At 37.9% G+C, this 25,467-nt stretch overlaps 1 protein-coding gene across 1 annotated transcript; it reads right to left on the bottom strand.

Moving 5' to 3' along the window:
* Positions 1–359: 359 nt before the first annotated feature.
* On the bottom strand, positions 360–25,467 carry chs1 (chitin synthase 1). The gene is made up of 35 exons (XM_051380441.1): positions 25,133–25,467; positions 24,882–24,970; positions 20,275–20,410; positions 18,664–18,849; positions 18,314–18,515; positions 15,207–15,367; positions 14,826–14,901; positions 14,231–14,349; positions 13,371–13,548; positions 13,170–13,266; positions 12,776–12,872; positions 12,449–12,570; positions 11,973–12,068; positions 11,350–11,514; positions 11,083–11,230; positions 10,488–10,553; positions 10,205–10,380; positions 10,003–10,061; positions 9,334–9,534; positions 9,047–9,215; positions 8,756–8,871; positions 8,290–8,469; positions 8,097–8,201; positions 7,801–7,918; positions 7,281–7,362; positions 6,964–7,205; positions 6,579–6,700; positions 6,348–6,429; positions 5,927–6,080; positions 5,506–5,610; positions 5,162–5,272; positions 3,898–4,035; positions 3,654–3,733; positions 3,178–3,244; positions 360–1,282 (listed from the first exon to the last, which is right to left on the bottom strand). The coding sequence occupies exons 2-35, from the start codon at positions 24,926–24,928 to the stop codon at positions 1,211–1,213; spliced, it is 4,275 nt and encodes a 1,424-aa protein (XP_051236401.1). The 5' UTR covers positions 24,929–24,970; positions 25,133–25,467; the 3' UTR covers positions 360–1,210.

Here is a 25,467-nt window from a genome sequence, read left to right as displayed (position 1 = left end):
CTCCTGTGTGACTTCGCACATACGAACCAGGGAAAGAACTGTAGAGTTAGCCCTACATATCCTCGCAATATAAAACCATAACAAATACATGCCGTAGTTACAGTTAAAGTTTAATTATTAAAAGTGAGTAAATAAGAACTGTATTATATATATATATATATATATATATTTTTTTTTAAATGAACTAAACTTTCAACAGTTATAAAACCAACATTAGGAAAATCTTTATTTTTATTCATCAAATATTTTTTATGTACATAGAGTACGTTAGTGGCATAAAAAGACAAATGTGAGCTGCAGCTTATGAGTCAGGCCTTGTAAGCTTAATTTAGATATGTTTAAACAAACAGGAAAAGGGCTCTATTTCTGACATTTATTTTAATAAAAGTTTTTCAAGCAGTTCAAGAAAATTATATTTCTTTGTAAAGTGCATTGTTACAATTGGTATGCATAATTGGTAAACATAATTACACTGATACCATCTTAACACAGTAATAAAAAGGAAACATTGTAAATTACATCAGAAACTAAAATATTTGAACAATAAAATGGTAAATGTATTCCTTACTTTATTTATTGGGCAAATTTTGCATTTAAAAATCTTTAAAGGTACTGGGAGCAACACACAGCACAAGTATTTGTGTTTAATATGAATTTACAAGGAGCTCAGATATACATTTTGTAAACAAATTTAAGTGATTTGCTTCCATCTACATCAAGGTCCATAAAACATACACACCAGCAAAAATAAAAGAACAATCAACAACTAAACTGGTTTAGACCAGATGCATACAGCCATACATCAAATAGAATAAATACAAATACATTCAAATAGAGCACTCATTAAAAACACTCCTACCTGATATCCCATTGGGTAAAAAACCTGAGCTCACATCTTAATAATTCCTCATTTTATACTACTAAACAAAGCATATTAGATCTGTTAAAATTGATTTCCCTTGTGCCATTTTGCCTGCCCAGCTAGACCATTCTCAGATCTTGCCAGCTGAGAGGCAAAACTGCAGCTGCAGAATAGTTGAAGACAAAATTATTTCCTGGGACGTCCCTGTGCTGTGTGATCATTAAAATGTACCGTATTTATGGATTGTGAAAGCTGAAAAAATATACATTTTAATACCAGCCCTTAGGTGGTAAGAGACTATTGTGATTATTAGGTTTCACTGTTACAGTTGGTTGCTTCTGACAGTTTCTACAGGTCTTCATTGGTAATGAAAAGTCCGTTGGTATTGGGATTCTCCAGAGTCAAGTCTGCAGCCTCCTCCTAGTTGACGGGAAGACACACAAACAAAAAGATTTCTCAATGAGCAAATTATCGGACTTATAACTGAGAGTTTGATGTCACATATATTTCTTCTGCAGCATGAGTATTTTTACACTTTTTACACTATTTTCATACTTTTACTTGATTAAAATTTTTAATGCAGCACTTTTATTCCTAATGGAGTATTTTTACATTGTTGTATTGGATCTGAGTGCTTCTTTCACCACTGATTAACATAACATAAATACATTTTGCCTGCTCTGATGGAGAACTCCATTTAGTCAGAGGTGGACTGATGAGCCCAGACTGATCATTGGAACTTCAACAGTGAACAGCTCATAACCAAATCCACATTCACATCACCCAGATTGAGCCACTAGCCTAACTATAAAACAGCTGTTTTCTCCCAGAAGTCTAGAAAAGCCACAACTATCATTCTATTAAAAAATGTCACCCTTTTCTTTGTCTTTATCATTTTACCGTGGCCATTATGACATTAATATAATAATAATAGTACTGTATATAGTAGACTTGCATCACCATTGTGCAATATATTAAGTTAAATTAAGAGATTATTATTGTTTATATTTATGGTCCTAGTTTCACTGGTTGATTTTTAATTTATGGCCAGAAATGTTTTTCTTGATTTATTTCTTGTTTAATTTAGTGAGTGTCTTTTTTCTGCTGTGACAATGCAATTTCTCATTTGGATTAATTAAGTGATGTATCAATCATCAATATTTTTTAAATTATTTTCAGTGTCATTCACTATTGTCAGAGCTCCATTGCATATTCTCATTTCCCATTAAATCGATCTATGCCATCGACAGTATATATCATCTTATCCCTAAATTTTCATTGAGTTTCTTAAAATGTGTGAAACAGCGCCCTCTGGATTTCAACATATGATAACATCAATCTGCTTGTGTGGTGATAGATGGTACTGCACTGTTACAGAGCCGCTCGTTTATACCGTAAGAAACTCAGGGGAAGTTGACGTCCCTTGATTAGTAAACTTCACACTACCGGGAGACTGTGCCAGGACTCCGGTAAAACCTTTGAAGGGAAGCCACGGTGGCCTTGTTCTCTCTAAATTAAACCCTAGAAACTTAGCAAAGTCGCACAGTGTGAAAAAAAGTGACGGGTGGTTGTCTGAACACTTGGCCAACATGGAGGACAGCGGTTTTCTCCTCGCCTGCCGACAGGTGAGTATCTCCTCTCCTGCTCGCTCTGTGGCTCCCCTGATGGCAAATGACCCTTGTGGCTCTCTGTATGAACGTAACTTGACTGTTGTATATGTAGTTGTTTATGTGGTCATAATGCATGTAATGGGTTTGCCTGAATTTAATTCTCTGTGTGATCTCACAGTCAGGGTTAGTGGAGTTTGTCCACAGACTGCTGGGCACAGGGACAAATGAATAACCCTACAATTAAACATTATCTTTTGAAACGTTGTTTAGATAATTCACCTGTTTGACTGCCTTGCTAAGGATTAGGCCTACTGCATGTATAAGGAGCCAGCTGGTAGGGGTCCTGGGTAAGGTCTCCTGCTGCTCATTTAATATTAGAGGTAAAACATTGCCATCATTTACAAATATAGGAATTTATGAAAAATCAACACTGTATCATTCCTCCGGTGCTAGTCAAGACTGTACTTTGTTTGCATCTCAGCCTATAGAGGTGTTTATATTAAATGGATAAAAAAAACCTAAAAAACCCTACTAATGTATGGCCTGAATAATAATTGACTCTATTAGCTTCTCTTTGTTTTAGTATTTGATAGTGAAGTTTAGATTTTTGTGTATAGTTATGGTTTATTCTTGGCATTCTGGTATTGTCTTGTACCTGATAACGATTCCAGTTAAAAAAAAAAACCTGCAGTGTTTTTTACTTACTTCTTCTTTCTCTTTGTAGTCTTTTTCTGTGCTGCGATAGGACACCACATGGATCAGAGTGTAGATCCTGTGAACACCAAGATGAAACGTGAGTACAAAATATTGAAACATTGGGAAATAGAAGTATAATAGTCCCAAGAACAGCAGGAGATGTCATTATAATTTTCCATAAAGGCGGGAATTGATTAATGCAAATGTCCCTGCTCATGGTGCGGGGAAATATTCAGTACGAGTTTAGAAACACTGGAATCATTTCTTTGCCACTGAATCCAACCTCCAGTATCTGAAAGCTAGGATGTTTTCCTGCTTAGTTTTGAAGGTCATTCAGTGAGCTAGCTGCAGGGTTGTTAAATGCACGTCTCATTTTACAGCTGCAAAAAAGTAATACCTGAATGTTAAGTGATGAGAATTCAGTGGGTTTCAAGTTTGTTTGTGTGTGTGTGTGTGTGTGTGTGTGTGTGTGTGTGTGTGTGTACCTGTGATACAACATGGCCAGGAACTGGACGAGAAGAAGAATAGCAAAAGAAAACAGGAACATCAAACTGAGAGGCTCGACCTGTCAACACAAAATGATGGTGATTACTTTTAGCTAGAGTTACAGTCGAGGCGTACCAACGGACATTCAAATATACGTCACAGTCCTTCTTTAACTATCTCTGTCACTGCATCTCTGCATGATGTATCTAGGACTGTCTGTCTGTCTGTGTGTGTGTGTGTGACCTTGAGAGTTTCTCCAGATTCAGTTCCATTTGGATAGTATTTAGGGATCTTGATGCTGATGACGTCACTTCCAATGGCCTGCAGGAAGAAAGTAGCGACCACCCAGAGAATGTTGATGATGAAATACAGGAAGACAGCCTGTGGGGAGGAAGGAGAATACCTTTTCTTAAGGCTTCATTCTAAATATTAACAATATCTCAATTTTAGACCCCCCAGTGTTAGTGGTTAAAAGTATTTTAACTGAGATGAATGTCCCAGAAGGATCGAAAATGTCTTTGCTCATTGTCATTCCCATTCCAAACAACCCAATCAGTTGATATTTTCTGAAAAATATAGTAACTAACAAAGCTAGTTTATCACAGATATGTACATGTCAGCATATATGTTGGCTAGTAAGTAGCAAGAAATTGCCCTAGACTAATGGCAAGGATATGTTTGATGTAATTTAGACACAGTGTCATCATTACATACTGTAGTTAGTCCACCAGAGAGCACCAACCCTATAATGTTTAAAATGTAAAATGTCTTGTGTTTATGAAATACGTTTTAACAAAAAGATACTTTTGCCCCCAAAAGCAGAACAATTAAATTATTAAAACTTCAATTTAGTTGATGTCCCCACAGTGCTGCATGACAGGGGAGAAAACCCTAACCCTAACCACCCGAATACCTTCAAATTTGAAATTATTTTCCAGTCCAGAAAGAGCAAGTGACCCTAGATAATGATTGCAGCTCAGTAGTAATTAATAATGGGCATTAAATATTTTTGGGACCTGTTTTTTCTTTGGGGCCCTCTGCAGTCTACTCTGTGGTGAGACTGAATTGTATGTATGTATGTTCAGCTGTTCCAATAGTGCTAACCCTATAAACTTCTATTTTGTTTTAAGTTTTAAGAATTTCTTGAATTTAAATAAAGTATCTATCTTTCTTAAAAATAGATTTGAAAGCAACATGCCTGCAAAGCTGCCCTATAAAGAGAGGTGAACAGCTTTTTGGCTCTTTTCCTTCACTTATGCACTTTAGGAACACCCTGTTTAAGTCCACCGATCAAAACAGCAATAAACATCGAGCAATTTCCTGTTTAACTTGTCTTCGGCCTCTCGCTTTCTGCAGTAGACCCTTCAGTTGGCTTATATTAGACTAATATTTTGATGAATTATTAGAAAGTAAACTGTCCTAAATACATTGTTAGTATTTCAAGGTCCAAACAAAGGTGCACACTTCATGCCACAAACAGCAGACACAGTAAATGCAGATAGCTGACCTTGTTTCGCAGTGACTTTAGTTCTCTGGTGACCTCCTCCTTATGTGCTGCGCTTTCGACTATAGGACTCAAGTAGCGCTCAAGTAACTTTTCCCAGAAGTCCTGTTCACCCTAAATACAAACAAAGATGCAGGCACACAAATAATTTAAAGCTAAGGATGCCAAAACATTTACATGTACCATGTGGAAGACGGCTTTTTCACCTCACTCTGTCAGACCTGTTATAAAGTATTGTTGTAACAGTACTGTTTTTGATTACTCATTTAAATTACTATTTGTTAATCTGTGCTAGGTGTATACAGTATTTGCTTCTCACAGACGCAGGGGCTGAATCAGCATCTTACCTCATCCAGTTTTTGCACTTGCGGGGCCCTGAGTGTTTTGTCAATGGCTACCTCTACTCTCTTCTGTAATTTCACCATTTGATTGGTCTTCAGGGTATGGCGAGCCTTGTAGATAGAGAAAGTAGGTTACTCTTTGATTCAGTCATTCCTCTTCAAGAGGAGCTTTTAAGTTCTGTTTTTATTTAATAAAAGCATCCAAATGTGATATTATACAATGACACATTTTTATTCATAATGGATATGTTATTACATACATGCAAATACGGCAAAATCAGTGTTCAAGGAAAGATAACTAAAATAGCTGGGCTACTTCTGCCAAACTTATCACAGATTATTAAAAGAAAATAATAAAAAAAGATACATTCTTACTATTTTTCAACAAATTCAATTACTTATGTGCTTTTACTGTTTTTATTATTACCTGCTTTGTCAGTGCATATCGCAATTCCTCCAGCTTACTATCCAACAGGATATCCTCAGGCCCCACATCACTTAGCTCTCTACTAATAGTGTCTGTTAACATCAAGACTAGGTCATCACGCACGTCATCCTCATTTATGTTACGAAGTGCATATCTTAGGGCAGATAAAGCACAAAACAGACAACTGTAATTATGCAATAGCAATTGTAGAGGTTTAACCGATAAAACAGTGTAACTGTGTTTTGAGACCACCTTAGGACAAAACAGATACACAAATACACGTAATGAATAACACATAAAGTTAAATTCTAGGAACATAAAGTTTCCTACAATTTATATATACTTATAAACATTTACATTTCCTTGTATATATAGTGCTTCAAAGTATGTGAACCTCCTGTAAATCCTATAAATTATTTACCGTATTTGTGCTTGTAGATTTCTCTTCAGGTTGGCATAAGTCAGCTTCTTCAAAAACTCTTCTTTTACTGGCTTCACCCAGTCTGCATGCACAAACACACACACACACGCACACACACACACAAACAATATGTCATTATAGCGTGCAATACATACTGGTTCTCCTAAAAAAATGAATTTTAAATTACAGTACATAGTATTCAGGACAAATACACAGTTAAAGTGCTCTTACCTCTGACAGGAAGTTCCTCCTGAAGGTCGCCAGTCATAAAGTTAATTTCATCTTCATCAGAATCTTTATCATCTTCGTCAGATGAATATGAGTTGATGCTCAGTTTTTCAACACTGTCATTACTGCACAGAAGCACACACACATTATTGTGAGTCTTGGGTAGTATGGATTTCACAGTTCTAGTGTGTATGTGCTGTTGTCCTTCTACAAGGTAAGATAACCTAAACTGAAGCCTAATATTTTCAAAATGAGAAACAAACCAAGTGGCCTCAGTAGGGCTGCAACTAACGATTACTTTCGTTATTGATTATTCTGTCGATTATTTTCACATTAATCGATTAGTCTGTAAACTGTGACAATGAAGAAATAAAAGAAGAAAAAATACCTGCTACCGGAAGCAACATCTTTGCCTTTTGCCGACTTCACTTTCGGATCCCCAGTTGGCGATTTCTTATCCGTGTCCTCATTCAAAGTTTCTTTGATTGCGTTGTCTTTGGCTTGAAGCTCCATATTTGCAGCTGCCCCCTCTTGAGTTATATCCTGTGCGGTGATTGGAATGGGAAGGTCTTGCTGTACAGTCTGGCCTGTGATCTGGCGAATCATCAGATTCTCTGTTTCCTGTGTTATCTGTAAAGCAACGGGATAAAATGAATCCATCTGTCCATTTATTCGTGTCTTGTCAGTAACTACTGGTAACAGTACCTGTAACTTCATGTCCCAGCAGCAGAGTTTACAGTTTCTGTCACACAGAATATTTTGGTTCTTCTTCACTTCTCCTTCTCCCCTGTCAGACAGACATAAGCATGATCAGTCAGAAAAAATATATACTGTATTTACATTAAAATCCTGACAGATACAGTGGGGGATAATTGGGAATGCTGAAAACGAATTCCCTATTGCCTCTGCTTATCCGTTGGATAAGTTGGGGCATAGGAAATGGAAACCGTTCAGTCCAACTCTGCTTAAAATTTCAGGTGTATTCAGATATGTTAAGTGAGACACGTCCTGACATCTGGACAACAGCTCTAAGTTACTGTTGCTGGCCCGTCTGGGTTGCCAGGTTGCGGTAACAGATGGACTGAATTGTCTGTAGTGTGTGGATTGTGCGTAGATTACGCATGTTTCCCAGGAGAAACTACTGTTACTGTTTCACCAGAGTGTGTGCATGTTGACCACAGACAAACTACTAAACTACTCCTTCAAATAATGATCAGAGCTTTACTTGTTGGATTCCCTTGTGCCCCAGGACACATTGTTCATGTTAACCAGTGAGTAGATTGTCAGTAGGAGGTATCCACTGGGGATGCAGATGAAATACATCAGACCATAGATAATCATCCCTGAAAGAGAAAAAAACAAACAACATAGAATAAAATAACAGAACAGAAAACTTACAATGTAACACAAAAATCAAAGACATAACATAAACCTGTAAACATGGTGTAACATAAAACTGTGTATTTATAGTAATATTATAGTGTATTAAGTAATGCTTATAATAATATAATATAACCATACCAAACTCCTCCGGATGTAGTATAGCTGTCACCATGTACATGATTGCCATAGAAACCAAAAACAAGCCAGTTGGGGTCAGGAAGGTTTCCTGAATCACCATGTCACCTAAGAGGGGAACATGGTGTGTGAATTTCATTTAGGGTTTTAAAATGCATTTACTGAACTATATTTTAAAGAAAGAGCTTTTACCCACCGATGATAGAAAATAGGGAGGCAGTCATGAGGAATGCGTACAGAATACTCATAATGGCAGCGATGGTAATTTGGGTATTAGACTTGACTACAAAACAAATGATGATGTAGAACACAGGAGGAATGCTTGCGATGATGATGGAAAGTGTTCCAGCGATTTTGAAGACAAATTGGAAAGCACCTGAGAGAGAGAGAGAGAGAGAGAGAGAGAGAGAGAGAGAGAGTAAAAACAGATGCAGGTATGGACTTGGAGGAAATGCCTTTGTGACCCAACACAACACGATAAAGGTAGGAGCAGCATCTTGTTGTCTATTAAGAGCTACCCTTAAAGTTGTTTTCATGTAAACAGGAAATTAGTTTGACCTGACTGATGCAGGGCACAATGGTAGAGGAGAAGAAAATGTTGGCCCGACTGGAAGCATTAGACGACCCCCCAAGAAAGAAAAATAAACTAGACCTGAACCTACCTGCTATCATAAGAGTCACAGAGGCCGGACCAAGGATAGAGGAACCAACAGTGAACATCTGGTAGAAGATGTAAAGCTTTGAAATGGACGAGTTTCTCTTCACTGTTTCGGCACCACTGCGATTTAAGTCACAATCACAGAAAAGTTAACATTAATGCAATGTATATGTCATATTGTCAAACAGCTGACCAAGAACGTGTAGCTTAAACATATGTTTCTGTAACGGTAGAAAAAAAAAAAAAAATTAAATCAAATAGCAGTCAAATTTAATGAATAATAAATAACAATAACCTGTGCAGAAGGTCCAGTGTATTTGCCAGTGTAGATGGTCCCCATCGTCTCCTCTGGTTGTAAAACTCTTTGAACTCCTGTGGTGAGTTGGTGTATGCATCTGATGCAGCGTTGTATTCGACACGCCACCCTTGCTGCAGTAACAAAGTACACAACCAACGATCCTCCCCTAAGAAAACATAACAAGACACAAAAGAAATGTGAGAAATGGACGTGAGTGGTCATAGAAGAAAAGTAAAGAGACAAAACTAGATGAGGTAAAAAGGTTTGGTGCACTTGGTGTCAACCTTGGTCATATTGCACATATTCCGAAGCTCTGGTTGCAGTTGTTGTGTATCTCTTCAATACATGGTCATCCATTAAGGCAGACCCTCTAAACAGACTGAAACATCCTGGACTGCACAGCACAGAGCCAAACACGTGCTCAGCTGTCTTCTGGAGCCAGTGGCCTACTGCATACTCAAACTTCTGGTACCACACCATGGGACCTGGGATGGCAGGCAGGCAGGGTGATGAGAAGAGAATGTCACAGAGACACAGTTAGAAACATTTTTTAAAATGAGGACAAACAATGAGAGACATGAGAGACAATCTTCAGCAGTGACAATACACAAATGCACATTTCTTGAATTATGTCTACTCCATCATGTCGAGGGTTATAGAATCTGGGGTCTGTCAGGACCATTCCATCACACCCAGACAGACATTTAATCTGGTCCACTCCTTCCATTTGACACATTAGCTTCATAAATCACATCATCTGACTTGATGTGATATTAACCATTGAGAGGATGTGCATTTGGGGCTCTTGACCTCTGCAACTGGTTTACAAAGTCCTGCTAGTAGATGCATTGCAACTGTTTTAAATGGATTCAGTGAAAACATAACCCCAGCTAATGCCTCTGTGGTCACAAAGGCTGTAGCCATGAAATAAAAAAATAAAAAAGTCTACTTACCCATACCAGTAGGATGGATTCTACCACATGCTGCACCTACATTGTAATACATCCTCAACCTGTCAATCAAATAAAGTTTTTTTACCTACCACTTTTATTACAATAATAACTGAAAAACAATTGTCCAATTGGCTGAATGACAAACTATGTGACTAGCAATCCTGAGCCATGATAGTATCAGGTCAATTTGTCTGTTACTGACCTGTCTACAAGCAGAATCACAGCTTTAGGTTGGAAGTCCGTATCTCCGTCCAGAGCCAGGATGTAAGTGTTGTCATCTGAGATTAATCTTCTCTTGTCGTCACTGTTATACTGAGGCAACAGGTAAATCTCTCCATCAAAAGAGACCATACTGTCTCTGCATGGGTTGTTCTGACGCTGGACAAAACAGGATAGATATTTGACATATTTAGATATTTTATACTCATACTGTCAAAATACTATAAATATGTGCACATTTTACACACAAGCTAGAAACGTCTTACTGCAATCTTCTGTGGGTTCTTGACAATGTAGCCCTTCCAGCCGAGTAGATAATACAGATACATAATCTGAAAATCATAAACAGTAATGTCAAAATCCAACAGCAGCTCTTAAATAATTTTTTAATACAAAGTGTAAAGATTTTATCTGATCATCTGAAATGTGAGGATTGGCTTCTTTTCTCTGTCATATGTTATAGTACATAGACTTTGGGTTGTGAACAAAACAAGAACTTACTAGTGTTTGAAGACACTACCTTGGACTAAATTTTACATTTCATAGGCTAAGCGTTTAAACAAGAAATGAATACAGGCTTATTAGTAATGAAAATAATGAGTGATGAAGAGCACCTTGTCCCAGTCAAAAGAGACACCTGAGTCACTGATTTTACAGTTTGACAGCCCTAGTGTGTATGACGAGTGGGTGATGGGTCCATTCTGATCGGTCAATGTCATGCATCATACTCCTAGTTTTAAATAGAAGTTGGTGGTGCAAGTCTCTTACTGCTGGCCAGTGAATGGGCTCTTGTACCATGACACCTTAAGGATTCACACTGACACACAGGAATATGTAGACACACAAAACATCACTACGTACCTGGGACCATCTTTTCTTGTTCCGGATCAGATTTTTGTCTTTTAAGTGAAAATAGAGCATGTTGCCTTCTGGCAAAACAAACATCAGCCTGCCACCGTAGGGGGTATCAATGATTGACACATCATCTGGTTCTTTGTTGGTAAACACCCTGAGTGAATTGATGGATGGATGAATAGTTAGTTGGTTGGTTGGCTGGTAGAGAGAGAGAGAGAGAAAGAGAGAGAGAGAGAGAGAGAGAGAGAGAGAGAGAGAGAGAGAGAGACTCACCTATAGACCTCTATCACAACCTTGACCAAGTCATCTACGTAAGAATTAACCAGCCTCTTTTCTGTGCCCTTTTCAGTCATGAAGGCATCGTCCACAAAAATGTGACATTCAAAGTCAAAACAGTCCTTATGGTCCTGGTGTGGATCACCACGATAACGGTCCAACCTGAAATGACAATAAACTATTGTAACAATACTGCAAACGTCTATTCTCAAGTATTTTCTTTTCTTCTAAAAATCGTCAAAGCATGATAGGAAGTGAATAGGAGGACACAGTTTCAAATGTTATACAGCACAAATGTTTAGCATTTTTAAGCCCTTGAATATGTTAAGTCATAAGCAAAAAACATGGATACATTTTATTCATGTTTAACATTTTAAAGAGCAACATAGAAAAAAAAAGCTGAAAAGCAGTTTTTCACTGCCTCTGTTTTAAAATTTCATGAAGAGCAATGTCACAATGTACTGGCACACCCTAGAGTATACTTCTGCATCACTACAGCAATGGTGAGAAATTAAACCTGTGAAGGTAACAATATTTTCACTTAAATTAAGTCAAATTTGTTCTAATGAAAGAGTTGTGTGGTGAATTTGATACTGGTGTCTGCAGTGACTATCTCTAACCTGAACATGGAGGTGAGAATCTTCAGCATTTCATCATAGGTCTCATGCCACATGGTGGCACAGAGGTAGATCACACACTTCTGCATGTCATCGGCGCTGTAGAGGAGAGGATAAGGGGTTAGGCTTACATTTAGTTTTAAACATTTAATGTTATAAGCAGCTCAATAGTCTAAGAACTACACTTTGCGTTATGGCAGCCGAGGACTGTTAGACCCATTGTGCCAATTATTTTATACAATAACCACATGTGCAGATACTTTTTTGCATTACTAAGTTAGTTGTATGTTTCATCACTACAATGTCTGTGCATTGTTACATAGAGAAACAAAAGCATATCTTCTACATATGACAACATATTTTAAGCAGTGGTGACATAAGTTTAACCTCTGCTGTGGTTTCTATATATGTCTGCCTAAAATATGAGCACAGTAAAATATAAAATACAAAATAAAAACTTTTTCTCCAACCCCGCTCACCTCTCTTGGTTTCGGGCCCGTGGCAACTTCATCTTGGTGTTGAGTAGCAGAGACAGGTCAATGAAAGCAGATTCATAGAGTCGACGAACAAAGAGCTGAGAGGTTCTCTCTATACGCTGGACCTAAGACATGGTGAACCATAGAGACATTTAGGTGTGCATCCTTTTGTGGCCTCTGAGTTAATAAAATTACCAGTCAACCTCAAATTGAATTAAATGTGCCACGAAAGATGTTGTGATTCTTCTCTGGCAGTAGGCTGTAGGATGCTTGAAACTGACTCAAAACATGAGTGTGTGTGTGTGTGTGTGTGTGTGTTTATATTGATACCTGGGTCTTCCATACGTAGTAGGTACATGTGACGAATCCTGACCACATACACACTCCCTCCAGTGCCAGCATTGAAAAAGGCCATTGCAAGTAGTAGCTGTCAATCAAATAATCCATAAAAAATTTCGGCAAAATATACATAGATGTACACTGATTTCTTAATATATTGTTATAGGACATTGCATAATATGTAGTTTTTGGACATTTTATTCTCATTATGCAAATTTGCAAACCAACAAGGCTGCATTAATTATATGGATCTCACAGCTTATATATACACAAGCATACACATTTTAAACCAGGTACAAGGAAATGCCCAATAGCTGAAATACAATCACTTAAATATTTTACTCTACTCTCACTTACACATACAAACGTACACACAGACATGTACCTGTTGAGTGAAGTTCGACAAATGCTCCTTGTGATTTCCAGTAAAACCACTGGGGTTGTGTTCTTTTGGCTCAAGTAGACTAAGCTTTCACAAAACTCTGCAATGGAAACAATTTTAGGATTTTGGTGTTCAAACAAAACTACATCAAAATGACATCGCAAAGCAGAAACCATTTGGTTAATGTTAAAAAAATAAACTCACCTGTGATGGTCCCGTGCTCGGCTCCATTCAATTCTTGTGCCTGGGTTATGAAAAGTATCAGTCCCAACAGTAGCACTGTGGGTCCTGTGCAACATACTGGCAGTGCAAAACTCATCCTGACTGCGTGGATCTTACACGCCACCACACCAAACCAGTGGCAGGCTGCTGAGCAGAAGGCCTGAGACAGGAAGTAGGGGGAATATTTATTAAGGCTACTGCTAATTACTTTCAGTGGCACAACATTTACACTTTAACATTTGGTCTGTTAGATACTTGTAAATGAACAGCAGTAAGATCTGATTCTGATCGGTGAACCTGCTGGAATTATTAAGAATCAATGTGGGAGATTTTTAGTAGCCTTTAAATTCCTTTGATCAGAACAGGAATAAAATCTAACAAGCCTACTTAATAAGTATTTCATTAATTGATTCAATGAAGGCTCAACCTGCTGTGAATATTAAGTAGTAAAGGAAACATATATATTAAATCACAAGGCCCTTAAGAAAAAAGAAACAGGTAAAAACACATTAAAAATAAATGTCTATTGTTCTGAAGTTCTCCCTCAGTGTGCCAGAGATTTTACACCTGCTTTTATCAGACATCAAACATCAGATGCAATTTTGTGTGCCACAGTGGTCCATCAGCAGTGATAAAGCAGGTGCTGCGACTGTTGTATAAATTTCCATTGCTCTTTCAATTACTTTGCATGACTAAATGTTTACATTATTTTACTAGTGCAAAACCTAAATAAGGGCTGCAAATATATCTCCTGAAGGGGAGCAGAGGAAGAAAGGCATGAATGATATGTATACGTAGTCCATACATAACTATAACTGCCTTTCTGTCTTTCTTTTACCTACCTGTAAGAAAAACAGCACCAGTCCTACTTGCAGTAATTCCCAGTCATCATCCTGCAGGTTGAAGTCTGACCAGGTGATAGATTTCTCAATAAGCACATGGTAGATCAGGTATACCCCTCCTACAACAGAATACAGTGTATCACTGATGGGAATGTAATAAGGTAAAATGCAAAAAAGTACAACATGAAACCCCCCCATAAAATAATATTAAAAAAAGATGTGTCAGAATAGTGTGCTGATTTAAAATAGTAAGAAACACAGTGAGTTTCAAGAAAATATATGGAAATTAGGCTGTATAGAGTGGAATAAATTGATAGTGTTGTGTAGTGCAGAATAAAAAGCAGCGTTGTTTTGAAAACAACAACGGAAGACTTCATCACAGCTGGAGAACATCCTCCGCAATCCATCTGTACCTTTGACATTGCAGAAAGCTGTTTGTTCTCTAGTGTGAATGTTGAAAATTAGATTTTTACAATCTAAGCATAGCAAAACACAGCAGTGTCGGCTGTTGATAATACATTTCAAGAGCATGTGTAATTTTGTCAGCATGTTTTTCTGAGTGTTGTTGATACAGACATTGATGGCAGATACTTACCTATCACTATTATCCTGAGAATACTGCTGATGACAAACACAAAGTCCCTGAAACCGTCCAATTCTGACAGTGTTTCCTGCAGGGAGAAAGAGAGTCACACTGATAATGCCATGTCAATATATTTGTTACACTACAAATAGGTGAAAAATTCAATATCCAGCTGAAGCTCTAGCAAAAGACATGAAAAATCACCCGCACAGCCAGCCACGTGGGCAGTATAATCCAAAAGTTGCAACAATTAAAATATATTTTTATATTTTAAGACATCATTAACTTCTAGTCTGGGGTAGTCTGGTAGATTCCAGTTTGGTGGGTGAAAAAAAGGCGTTCTAGTTAGTTATTGCAGTGAAGAAAGAACAACATTATAGAAAAACATTTTACCTTCAGACGGTTGGTAGCTTGCAGTGGATTTTCCCACCAGCAGAGAGAGACGAGGAGCGAAGAGAAAATTCCAATTGCAACAAAGATAAAGCAGTCGCTGCTCTGTCTATCCACAAATGACGTTACACGAACGTAGTAGTCGACCCCCAGGAGGCAGTAACCTGAGAGTTTGGCAGATAGTTAGTTTAGTAGTTAAGCAGTTGTTGAGTTAGTTAGTAGCTCTGTGTCTGCTCACTTGATGAAGATTCGGGAAAGATTGTGGTCTCGGTTAATGTAGAAAAGAGTTGTGTGAAACTGCCAAAACCCTAATCTTTTGCTAGTGTGTATAAGATTTATTTTCATTTTGTGGTGTAGTTGCAGTTTACAGCACCCTCACCCCAACTTCCCCTTCCAAGCGTGTAGGAGAAACTATGATGGCAATGAATGTACAAATAATGTGAAAGGCCCTATGTAGTCTGTCCTATCCTATCCATTCCTATTGTTCTGTTCTGGGATACTGTATAAGTATGGCAGTTCAAAATGACGGCGTCCATGGAAGAAGATCCATGGTGTGTGTAGATGAAAACGGCTCATTCTGAGGAAACAAGATTCTTATTTTCAGGTGATTATATGCTCATGAAAACATACCTATACTATATTCAATTTCTGGCCATAGATCCTCCATAGTGCTAAACACTGGACCTTTTTTGCCTTAATCTAACCACAGGAGTAAACTTTTGGTTACCAGGGTAACCCCCTCACTATGGGGAGTGCCTCCTGGTGTGACCAGTCGTGGAAGCTCCAATACCGCCACTTGTGTCATGAGACGGACCAATCATCTTCAGTTGCACAAGCATGCCCGTCCCCCTTTATAAACGCCCCTGGTGCCCTACATGGCATTCTCAAGCATACTTCATCTATGCACCCTATCCATGCACGCAGGGCAGTAATGTGAGATACCTCACTCGGTTTTCAGAGAACTTTTGGTTACCCTGGTAACCAAAAGTTCTCTTTCAAACATTGCTCAGTATTTCACTATGGGAGATGTGGCCCACTCCCAAATTGCATGCTTCAAAGCCCATAACACTACTACAAGCCCTCCCCATGGGCTAGCACTCAGTTAACATGAAACCCACACTCAGGATTGAGCACACCAGCGAAGGCGCTGTCACATCTAGGTGGTAAAACTAAATTAATATGTGTAGAGATGCCCAACTAACAGCAGCACAAATGTCACCCACAGAAATGCCCCTGAGTATGCCCCATGAGGTGGCCATTCCTCTGGTGGAATGAGCCCGCAGGCTCTCAGAGGGCTGCAGTCCACGACTCTCATAAACCAGGATTACAGCCTCCACTACCCAGTGTGACAGGTGCTGACAATTCAGAACTTTTCCTCAGTGAGAAGGGGCCCAAGATACCAAAAGCTGGTTACTCTTCCTAAATCCCTTAGTCCTATCTAAATAGATGTGCAGGGCTCTTACAGGACAATGAATTAAACTACCTCTCACTCCCTCTGTAAAAGGTTTGGGTGAAAGGCAAGCAGTTCCAGCATGGGGAAGCTATAAGCAGGCTCGCTAACCTTGGGCACAAAAGCAGAGTTAGGGCTCAGCATCACACAGGGGAAAATTGCAAACAAGATGTGTGCACAGACAAATTCACTTATCCGTTTGGCTGATGTAAGTGCCAGCCACAGGATAGTTTTGAGAGAGAGCAGTTTTAAGTCAGCAGACTCCAAGGGCTCAAAAGGCCTCCCTGAGAGTGCCTCCAACAAAGTTGGTAAGTCCCATGAAGGTACTAAAGGCCGCAGCCAGCCAGCTCCCTTCATAAACCTCCTTATCAGACAATGCTGCGCAATCGGTGCATTCCCAAAACCCACATGGCAGGGTGAGATTGCAACCAAATAAACTTTAATGGTGGAAACGCATCTCCTCCCAAATAGCCAGACTTGGGGAGCCCTTATCAAAAAGGTGACCCATGTCCTTCAACAGCTCAGCTTAGTAAGCACATGCTTAACACCTGGCAATGCAGGGTGGATGGGACGCGACTCAACATCCTTAACCTTGCCGCCACCAGCAGTCCTCTCAGAGGATGCGGTGGTTGCTATAGCTGTGGTAAAAAATACTGACAAAGCTCACCTGAAGCTTCCATGATTGGTCACGCCAGGAGGTGCTTTCTATAGTGAGATACCAAGCGGGGTTTGAAAGAGAACCCTGTTATCTGCTGTCAAAGTTCGGCATTATGACCACCTCCCTGCAACTGTTGTGCCGTACGTAAATGTAGAGAGGAGACAGGGTTGCAGTCATACACACACTATTGTAACTTGTTACTTAGGTATTCATCCATGGAGCTGGCATTTTTATAATAATAACATACTTCTCACCTTATAGACTACATTCACATTGCAGCTAAGAGTTTGTCGGTATTCAATCATGTTTTCTAAACAATGTAAGCTGTTAAGGTGTTTTTCTCCACCTGGAGTTTACAACCTACCTACAACTTGTGTTTGGATACTCAAATCAGAGCTTGTTAACACTGTCATGCCGGTTAGTAAATCTTACATCATTCGTCTGAGACAGTTGTCATAATTAGGTTGGCAGATTTACTGAACCAGACATTGCATGGAAAAAAACACAACTCAACAACGGAAAGAAAGTGATGGAGCTGACTTGACAGATAATTAGAGAGACAACTCAGTTTAGTTAAAACCTGGAGACACAAACTGAAATGTGTTCAGAACAAGTGGGAGAGTCAGAACAAAACAGTCAGTGAGACATCTATTATTTTTGTACATGTTCTGTAGGAAGAAGAGGATAACAAATTGTCGTCTTCCTCTTTATGCTTCACCCTCGCCCTTGTTCTAATTTGGAATGGCATGGCTGCATGGATATTAAACAAATAACCATGTATGAGCTGGTAGACTTGAAAAGTAATTTTTTCAATGTTTTTTGTGACTCAGTGTTTTGTTAAGTCCATGAAGGAAAGAACTGTGACACTCAACAGCACTCTGTGAAGGTAGAATTGATCGTGGGGATCTACTTTTTGAATCTATTCTTCTTCAGAGTAATACTAAAGTCATAATTTCAAAAGAGACAGACAGTGTTGAAGAGAGTAAATATAAAAAAATTTACCGGCAACTGTGAGAATGAGGGAGCAGATTGGGAAAATGATTTTCCATTTTTCTCTCTGTAGTCTGTATGCTATCTGCAGAACGGCAGACACAATACAGACTCCTCCGCTGATGAACAGATTAGTCAACACATCAAACTGAGGCATAACGACGAGGACCAGGATTGAAGTACCAAGAGATACCAAACACTCAATGACACAAATCTGGAAAAGACAGAAAGACACGCACACACACCATTGTAACATTGTAAATAAGGATTTATTATATAAATTTTTTTACACCATATTCATTGCAATTACGTCCAAAGCAGGCTGCATAATAACTAAATGAATTGGCTTTAGAAATACTTACCACTGACATGGTCTTCATGTTGGGCTGTACAAAGCTCTTGAAGGCACACCTCCACAGTGATTTAAGAAACACCAGGAAGTTGGGGCACACCAGGCAGAAAACCAACATCAGCATGTAGAACTGTTTTTCCTTTGAACTGCGCATTGAGGCTGGACTGGACATTGTTGACAACACCAAGAGACAGCCCTGATTGGACAGAGATCCATGTTGTATGTTAAAGAATACCAGAAAGTTTAGACAGATGACCAAAAGATAGCAATTTTCTACGTTATATACATATATACAATTAATATTTTTCTCCCTAAAAGAGTGCATTTGACTTCGTCACTGTCATTTCTTTTGAGTGCAGTTCCAGTAAAGTCATGTGTGTAGCAGTACTGTAAATGACAACAGATTTACCGGCAACCCCTCCCTGCTTCCAGCTCCTAGTGACAATGTGAACACGTGCACATACTGCAGAGTTAACAATTGATAGAGAGAAAATGAAAATATATCTGCAAACAGAGAGTTGGGTGCAAAGGGTTTAAGTATTCTACGCCCTGCCCTACTGTAAAAAGAGCTAATGGTTTTTTATGCTACTTTGTGGACAGAGAGACATCTAAGACACATGTTTTTTTAAAACTAAAGTTCTGACGAAAAAAACTACAATCACTGTACAAAAAGACTGATCTAAAACATTTTCATATAAATGATGTGTTTTTGCTGTTTATGACTGATTTATATAACATCATGTATGCAGTTTACTGGTTGGTTAAATATTTCCCAGTAACTGTTAAAGGAAATGTTAATCCTGGGAGCAACCTCTGCTGCCAGTAAGAATAAGATCATGTTTTACTACTATACTATTATACTCCTTTGATATACTTTGTACTATATTTTCTTCTCAAAAGCAAAAACTCCAACCTCATCAAAGAAAACCCAAGGAAATAAGACCCAGAATCAACAATACAGTTTGATGTATTAATGTATTTGAAGTGCTCAAATCAAAGCACTTTAATGCAAAATTGCAATACATGCAAAATAAATAAATAAAAAATCATTAAAATCAAATTACAGAGAGAGACTTTAAAATTCAAAGAGATATTTAAATAATCTCTTTTTATTGGCTAGACCAGAAAAGAAAAAGACTGCATTAATTGAACTTAATTGTGATAAAGGCATACATATAAGTTTTGCATGCTTGTGAGAGAAAAGTCTCTTCATACTTTGACTTTTATAAATAATGATTAAAGGCAATTTTGGTAGTGTTCATAATGTGAACATCAAAAAGCTAATCTGAATCAAACAGGGTGGGAAATTTGCACCAGCCAAATGCTGATAAAATGTGATAGAAGACACCAGCGTCTTAAACAAAATAATTATTTATTGTTGAGTGGCTGGTGAATTTGAACATTTATCTGTCGGTGGCCAAGACTTTTTGCTTAGCCGTTTAATGGAACCCTGTGGTGATACCTCTTGCCGTAGCACCAATGACTTAATAGATAGATAGATAGATAGATAGATAGATAGATAGATAGATAGATAGATAGATAGATAGATAGATAGATAGATAGATAGATAGATAGATAGATAGATAGATAGATAGATAGATAGATAGGTAGTTTGTCCAACCTTAGAGATAACAGCACTGGTCAAGACAGCTAACCCCACAATAGCAGCCACCAGGTACTGGGCCAGTTGGAAACATGTTCTCTTGCTTTCCTTCTCAGCTCCTATTGGGTTCAGCTGGAATGGATCCCATGTATCGCTGAGACACACACATGAGAACACATACACTGAGTGATATCATTACGGTTATGCAGAGGAGTGACAAAGAAAAAAATAAAAAATAAAATCCTGAATGAAGGAGTGCAGATGCTTTCATCACGTGTTTAAGGCCAGAGTCAATCCCAACTAACTTGATGGCAGATCCAAGATGGCGGAAGTGACTACTAGATGTGACAATGTATAAATGTTTGATGTACGAGAAATGTCATAAACCGGAGTACGTGTTAAGGAAGCTAGAGCGACCAAATAAATATGTTTATTATAGTATGATAAAGAGTGATTCGCTAATGCACGTCATGATCAGGGTGTGGATTCTGGTTATGTCTTCAGAAGGTTCAATAGATGATCAAGATTCCCTCATCATAGTCTATCAATAAAAACACAGTGCAAAGACATTTCCTCAGAGAGATCAGGGTACAGAATTCTTTTTTTTGTCTTTCTACTTTACTGTAACTAGTCAGTTTAAATTGCTGTAAGATGAAAGATATTAGCATGAAGGTTAGGGTGAATAAAATATCTATATTCTGACCCAAGAAACTACAGTTACACAGCAGGAATTTAAGCTGATTGAGCCCCCAGAGTACCTCTAATTATACTCATGTTTGGCACTATAAAGAAGCTAATGACATAAGTGTGTCAGTCTCTCTGTCATCTCCCACTGTTGGATGATTAATGTCAAGTACAGAATAATTATCAGGGTGTGGGTTGTCTACTTTGAATTGATAACACTTTGTGATCTTTGACTTTGCCATAGCAACTATCAAAAATAGAAACAAGTCCAGGTGAATCTGCTGTGCGATATGTCCACAGCCACACTGGCAGAAAGTGTGTTTGGAAGATGAGGGTGTATGTGTGTGCATGGTGACACGCTATTTTCTTTAATGATGCATATAAATCGCCATTACATAAATAGCTTTTAAAAGCTGCTGAACTTAGAAGAGCAAAGACACTTTTAACTTTCCACTGTCAAATTAATTAAATTAAATTAACTCCTGTGGGAAAAAGGATCTCTCGTTTTAATAATCAATAACAGTTATATTGTGTAACCACATAATTCTGTAATTACATATAAATACAAAGACACCAGTATACAGTATTCACAGGTAGTCACAGAGAACTGAGACTGCAACACAGAAAGCATGTTACTTACTTAGCGAGAACAAAGCAGTGAATCAGAGAAATAAAACATTATTTTCTGATAGTTTCACAGCGGTTAGGTTTCTAAAACATTAACACCTCCCCAAAACACTGCCAGAATGTGCCATATTGCCGGATTTTGCCCCAACTTCAAAGATGGTCCCTAACGGCCGCGGCTTGGCGCAACTCGGCATGTTTAAATTGGTTATGGAATTGGTTTGACTCAGTGCTGCAAAAGTGTCAATAGAATTGCCGTACTAGAAGGCACTTCATCGTGTTTTCTTCACTGGAAAAGCAGTTTAGAGGGCAATGTTAATGAGGTCATCCCAGAGGGCACTTTTGCTGTGTTTTTTTCAAACATGGGGGTTTCAGGGTTTGGCAACCAGAAAGGAGCATAAACCTTATGACTGAGCAAATCCACAACAACCCCACACATCCGCCACAAGGTCAGATGTTGTGTGTTCTTGGTCCCGAACAAACATGGACAGCGACCTACCTCATGTTCATTTACCAACATGTCACACACTATATGATTTTATCAACACCAGCTGACTCAGACTGGAACAGACCAGGTCGAACTTTGTCTCATTAGTCAGTCACACCCAGATCATATTTATAATCGGCTCAACAGTCCTAATGTGTGCCCTCGCTTTGGTCGTGTATTGGACTACATGTTACTTTTACAGGAAAACTATATATTATTTTTCATTTCAGTTATGATGATAAACAGTAACACCAATTTGAGTGTACGTCGGCCATACTGTATGTTTAATGTTTAGTGTTTATACAGCATGTTAATCTACACATCTCTGAACATATATGATTGGTTCAACTTGCCTAGATTTTAATTGTTGACCCTCTCGTGATCTTATAACATGCTTACATGTATATCACTCATCACAGTTGCATAATATAACTGTCAGACAAAAACCATGAATGATACATATTAAGTAATTTGCTAGTAGACTTGAAACATTATTTTCAAGTCTACTTTCAAGTCTTTTTAAAATTATAATTTGTTTTTGAAAATTTAAGTTGTTTACCTATAAAACATCCTCCTAATCATATACAGTAGAAGATACATAAGTGAAGTGTATGAAAAAAAAAATCTTAACACAGAAACAACCTGATTCTTTTGACCTCAGAGATACTAGTATCCAGAATGTGATTAAAACTGTAGTACGTATTTAACATTTTAATTGGAGCAGCACTCCCGTAACAGCAGTCAGTATCTGCAGGGATGATATTAGCCGCAGCAATAAAGAGAAGCACAGCAGTGCACAAGGGAAATTAACTGTTTCCTCAAACTGTAAATTACACCAAATAGAAACACGGTAATACAATACTTTATGATATATTAATGATAATATCCATTACCAATATCTATCTCACTAACAATTAATGTCCTAACAATGATGAAGAGGTCAATAAACTTTGATTGTGTGCCTGTGGACAGGAAGTGGAATTTCTGCCTTGTTTAAACCTGCATTGTGTGGTGAATGTATGAATTTTTAAATCTGTCTCACTAATACAGCCAATCAGACACAACATTAAAACTTGATGGCATGATAAAATTAGCCTCTGTAGCTTTGTTGGTTAAAGGATAACCTGCGCTGTCCTTATAATCAGTCACTTCCAGTAAGTTGTTGTGGTTGAGCACAAATTGAAACCAAATTGTAAATTGCAACTTTGACCTGTTCTCTACAGCTTCTGTACACACATGATGGCAGTACAGAAAAAACTATTTCCTTATTTCCTTATTGGTCCATCTGGATAATTAATCTGAATACTTTATGAGTACATTATGAACAGATAATGTGCCTTGAACAAATACCAACAGCATCCGACTTTGTCTGAATCTGTGTAGTAATATCTGTAATAATATAGTTTTCACTTAGAGATAATCATTAAGCAAGTTTAATCCTCAAAAACTGTTCCTCAGTTTTCACTTCATTATTAGGGCTGCAGGATTTAGTGGCATCTAGCAGTATAGTTTCAGATTACAACTCCCTCACTTCACCCTCCTCCTCCTCCAAGCAGTGAAGAAAACTATGTGTTTGTCCGTTCTGGGCTACTGTAGAGACATGGCGGTTCAACATGGCGAACTCCATGGAAGGCGAACTCCATGGAAGGCGACCTTCAGCGTTTGTAGACATAAAAGGCTCATTCTAAAGTAACAAATACATAACGAGTCCTATATTCAGGTAATTATAAACTAATGAAAACACAACTATGAATATTATATTTTCCATTTCTGCCAATAGATTCTACTAAATGTTTATGATCATTATCATTATTATTCAAAGTTTTAATAATTGATTAATCTTTTTTGTCATTAATCAAGCATGAATACAAAACTATCGGTCCAACTTCATAAATGTGGGGATTTGTAGCTTTGGTCTTCAGTGAAAGTTAATCTGAAATATATTTGGTTTGCTATTTTCTGACATTTTTATACCAATTTAATCAAGGAAATAATCTGCAGATTATCAAAATGAAAACAATCATTAGTTGCAGCCCTATTCATTTTGAAGCTTGTATTTACTCACTGTAATAACAACCTCATTATTTCTATTACGATTCATTTACCTGGACCATGAACAGTTATACAGCTTTTGTTTAGACTCAGTTAAGACTTATTTATTCATTTTCTTTTAAGGTGGGGTTCAAATACAAATAATGTTTTATGTGATTGTTGGTTTGTATATGTTGTTGGCAACTTACTGAACTTACTTATGAGGGGTATAAGTGGCGATAGAAAACAATCTAACAATCCATAAAATGTCTAACTATTTACTTTCTTACTTACTTCCAGTATTAATCTGAATGCAATTAGCAACACAGATATTATTGTGCCATACACATATGCAGATACAGACCTACCCCTAATTTAAAAATTTCAATGTTTTTATGAATATTTTTAACAGGTTATTTCTATAGAAAGTTATCATACCTCCACAGCACAGAACCAATTTTGTTCAACAAGTCTACCAAACAGCCTCACAAAGACAGCATATTTCACAAAAATAAGAGCCTCCAGAAAAGAAGATGGATTTCCGCTACCTAAAAAGAAAGCGTCGGCTAGACAAAATATTCCCCCTATTGTATATATTTGATCAGCCGACTAATTAAAATCAAACTTTGGCAACCGCAGCTCAGCAGACTGCCATCCACATAAATGTGATATGTATTTAAATTAATCTCATGTCATTATCCTCTGTCTCTCATCTGTAATATCAGTCAAAACCTTAAAATAGCAGAAATGAAATGTGATGACCTTCAGAAGGCAAGACGTGCTGTAGATTGGTTTTTACCTCTGTCTCTCCTGTATTTTCTTTGCTCTGCTTTTCAGTTCCTCCATCTTACTGGTCTACTCCACTCCTTATGGCGGCCTGTGTCGTATCTGTGTGTCAGAGAGGAAACATTTGGTCATTTTTCTGGCAGATTGCCTGCAGTATAATATGTATTTTTAAAGTGAAACATGAACACAAGAAAGAATAGAAATCTCTTTAACTTATGGTTAGCATTCACCTTATTAGGTTAAATTAAGGTAATTAAAGCTTACCTTGATAGCTTTAATTCCTCCGTTGATTCAGCAATCCACCCCAGGCTACTTTGTTTCCCTTCACTCACTCTTCCTTCACTTCACCTCAAACTCACAAAACTCACTCGCTTCCAAACTCAAATATCAGCCAACTTCTATTCACGGGAAAGAGGTTTCAGTCTCTCAAAGTAGAATTAAATTATGTGAAATCCCCAAATTGTAATAGCAATGTATTTTTAAATTACTTCCATTTTGAAAAGTTTTTAATGGAAGTTGACTGGAAACCAACTGTGTCTCCGTCAGTCTCACAGTCAGTTTGTCCTTTGTTCATCTGTTCATTTGTGTTATCACTCGTT

The sequence above is a fragment of the Dicentrarchus labrax genome, unplaced genomic scaffold (genome assembly GCF_905237075.1).
Source record: "Dicentrarchus labrax unplaced genomic scaffold, dlabrax2021, whole genome shotgun sequence".
Lineage (NCBI taxonomy): Eukaryota > Metazoa > Chordata > Actinopteri > Moronidae > Dicentrarchus > Dicentrarchus labrax.
Note: the sequence above shows the minus strand (reverse complement) of the source record. Positions and strands in the feature narration are given on the sequence as shown.

Bases quoted from the DNA above. Each gene is read 5' to 3' on its own strand.
- chs1 (XM_051380441.1), bottom strand. From the start codon at position 24,928: ATGGAGGAACTGAAAAGCAGAGCAAAGAAAATACAGGAGAGACAGAG. The intron at 13,549-14,230 runs GTAGGTAAAAGA...TTCCTGTCTCAG, and splicing joins TGGTGCTGTTTTTCTTACAG to GCCTTCTGCTCAGCAGCCTG. The intron at 1,283-3,177 runs GTAAGTAAAAAA...CCCGTCAACTAG, and splicing joins ACTACAAAGAGAAAGAAGAA to GAGGAGGCTGCAGACTTGAC.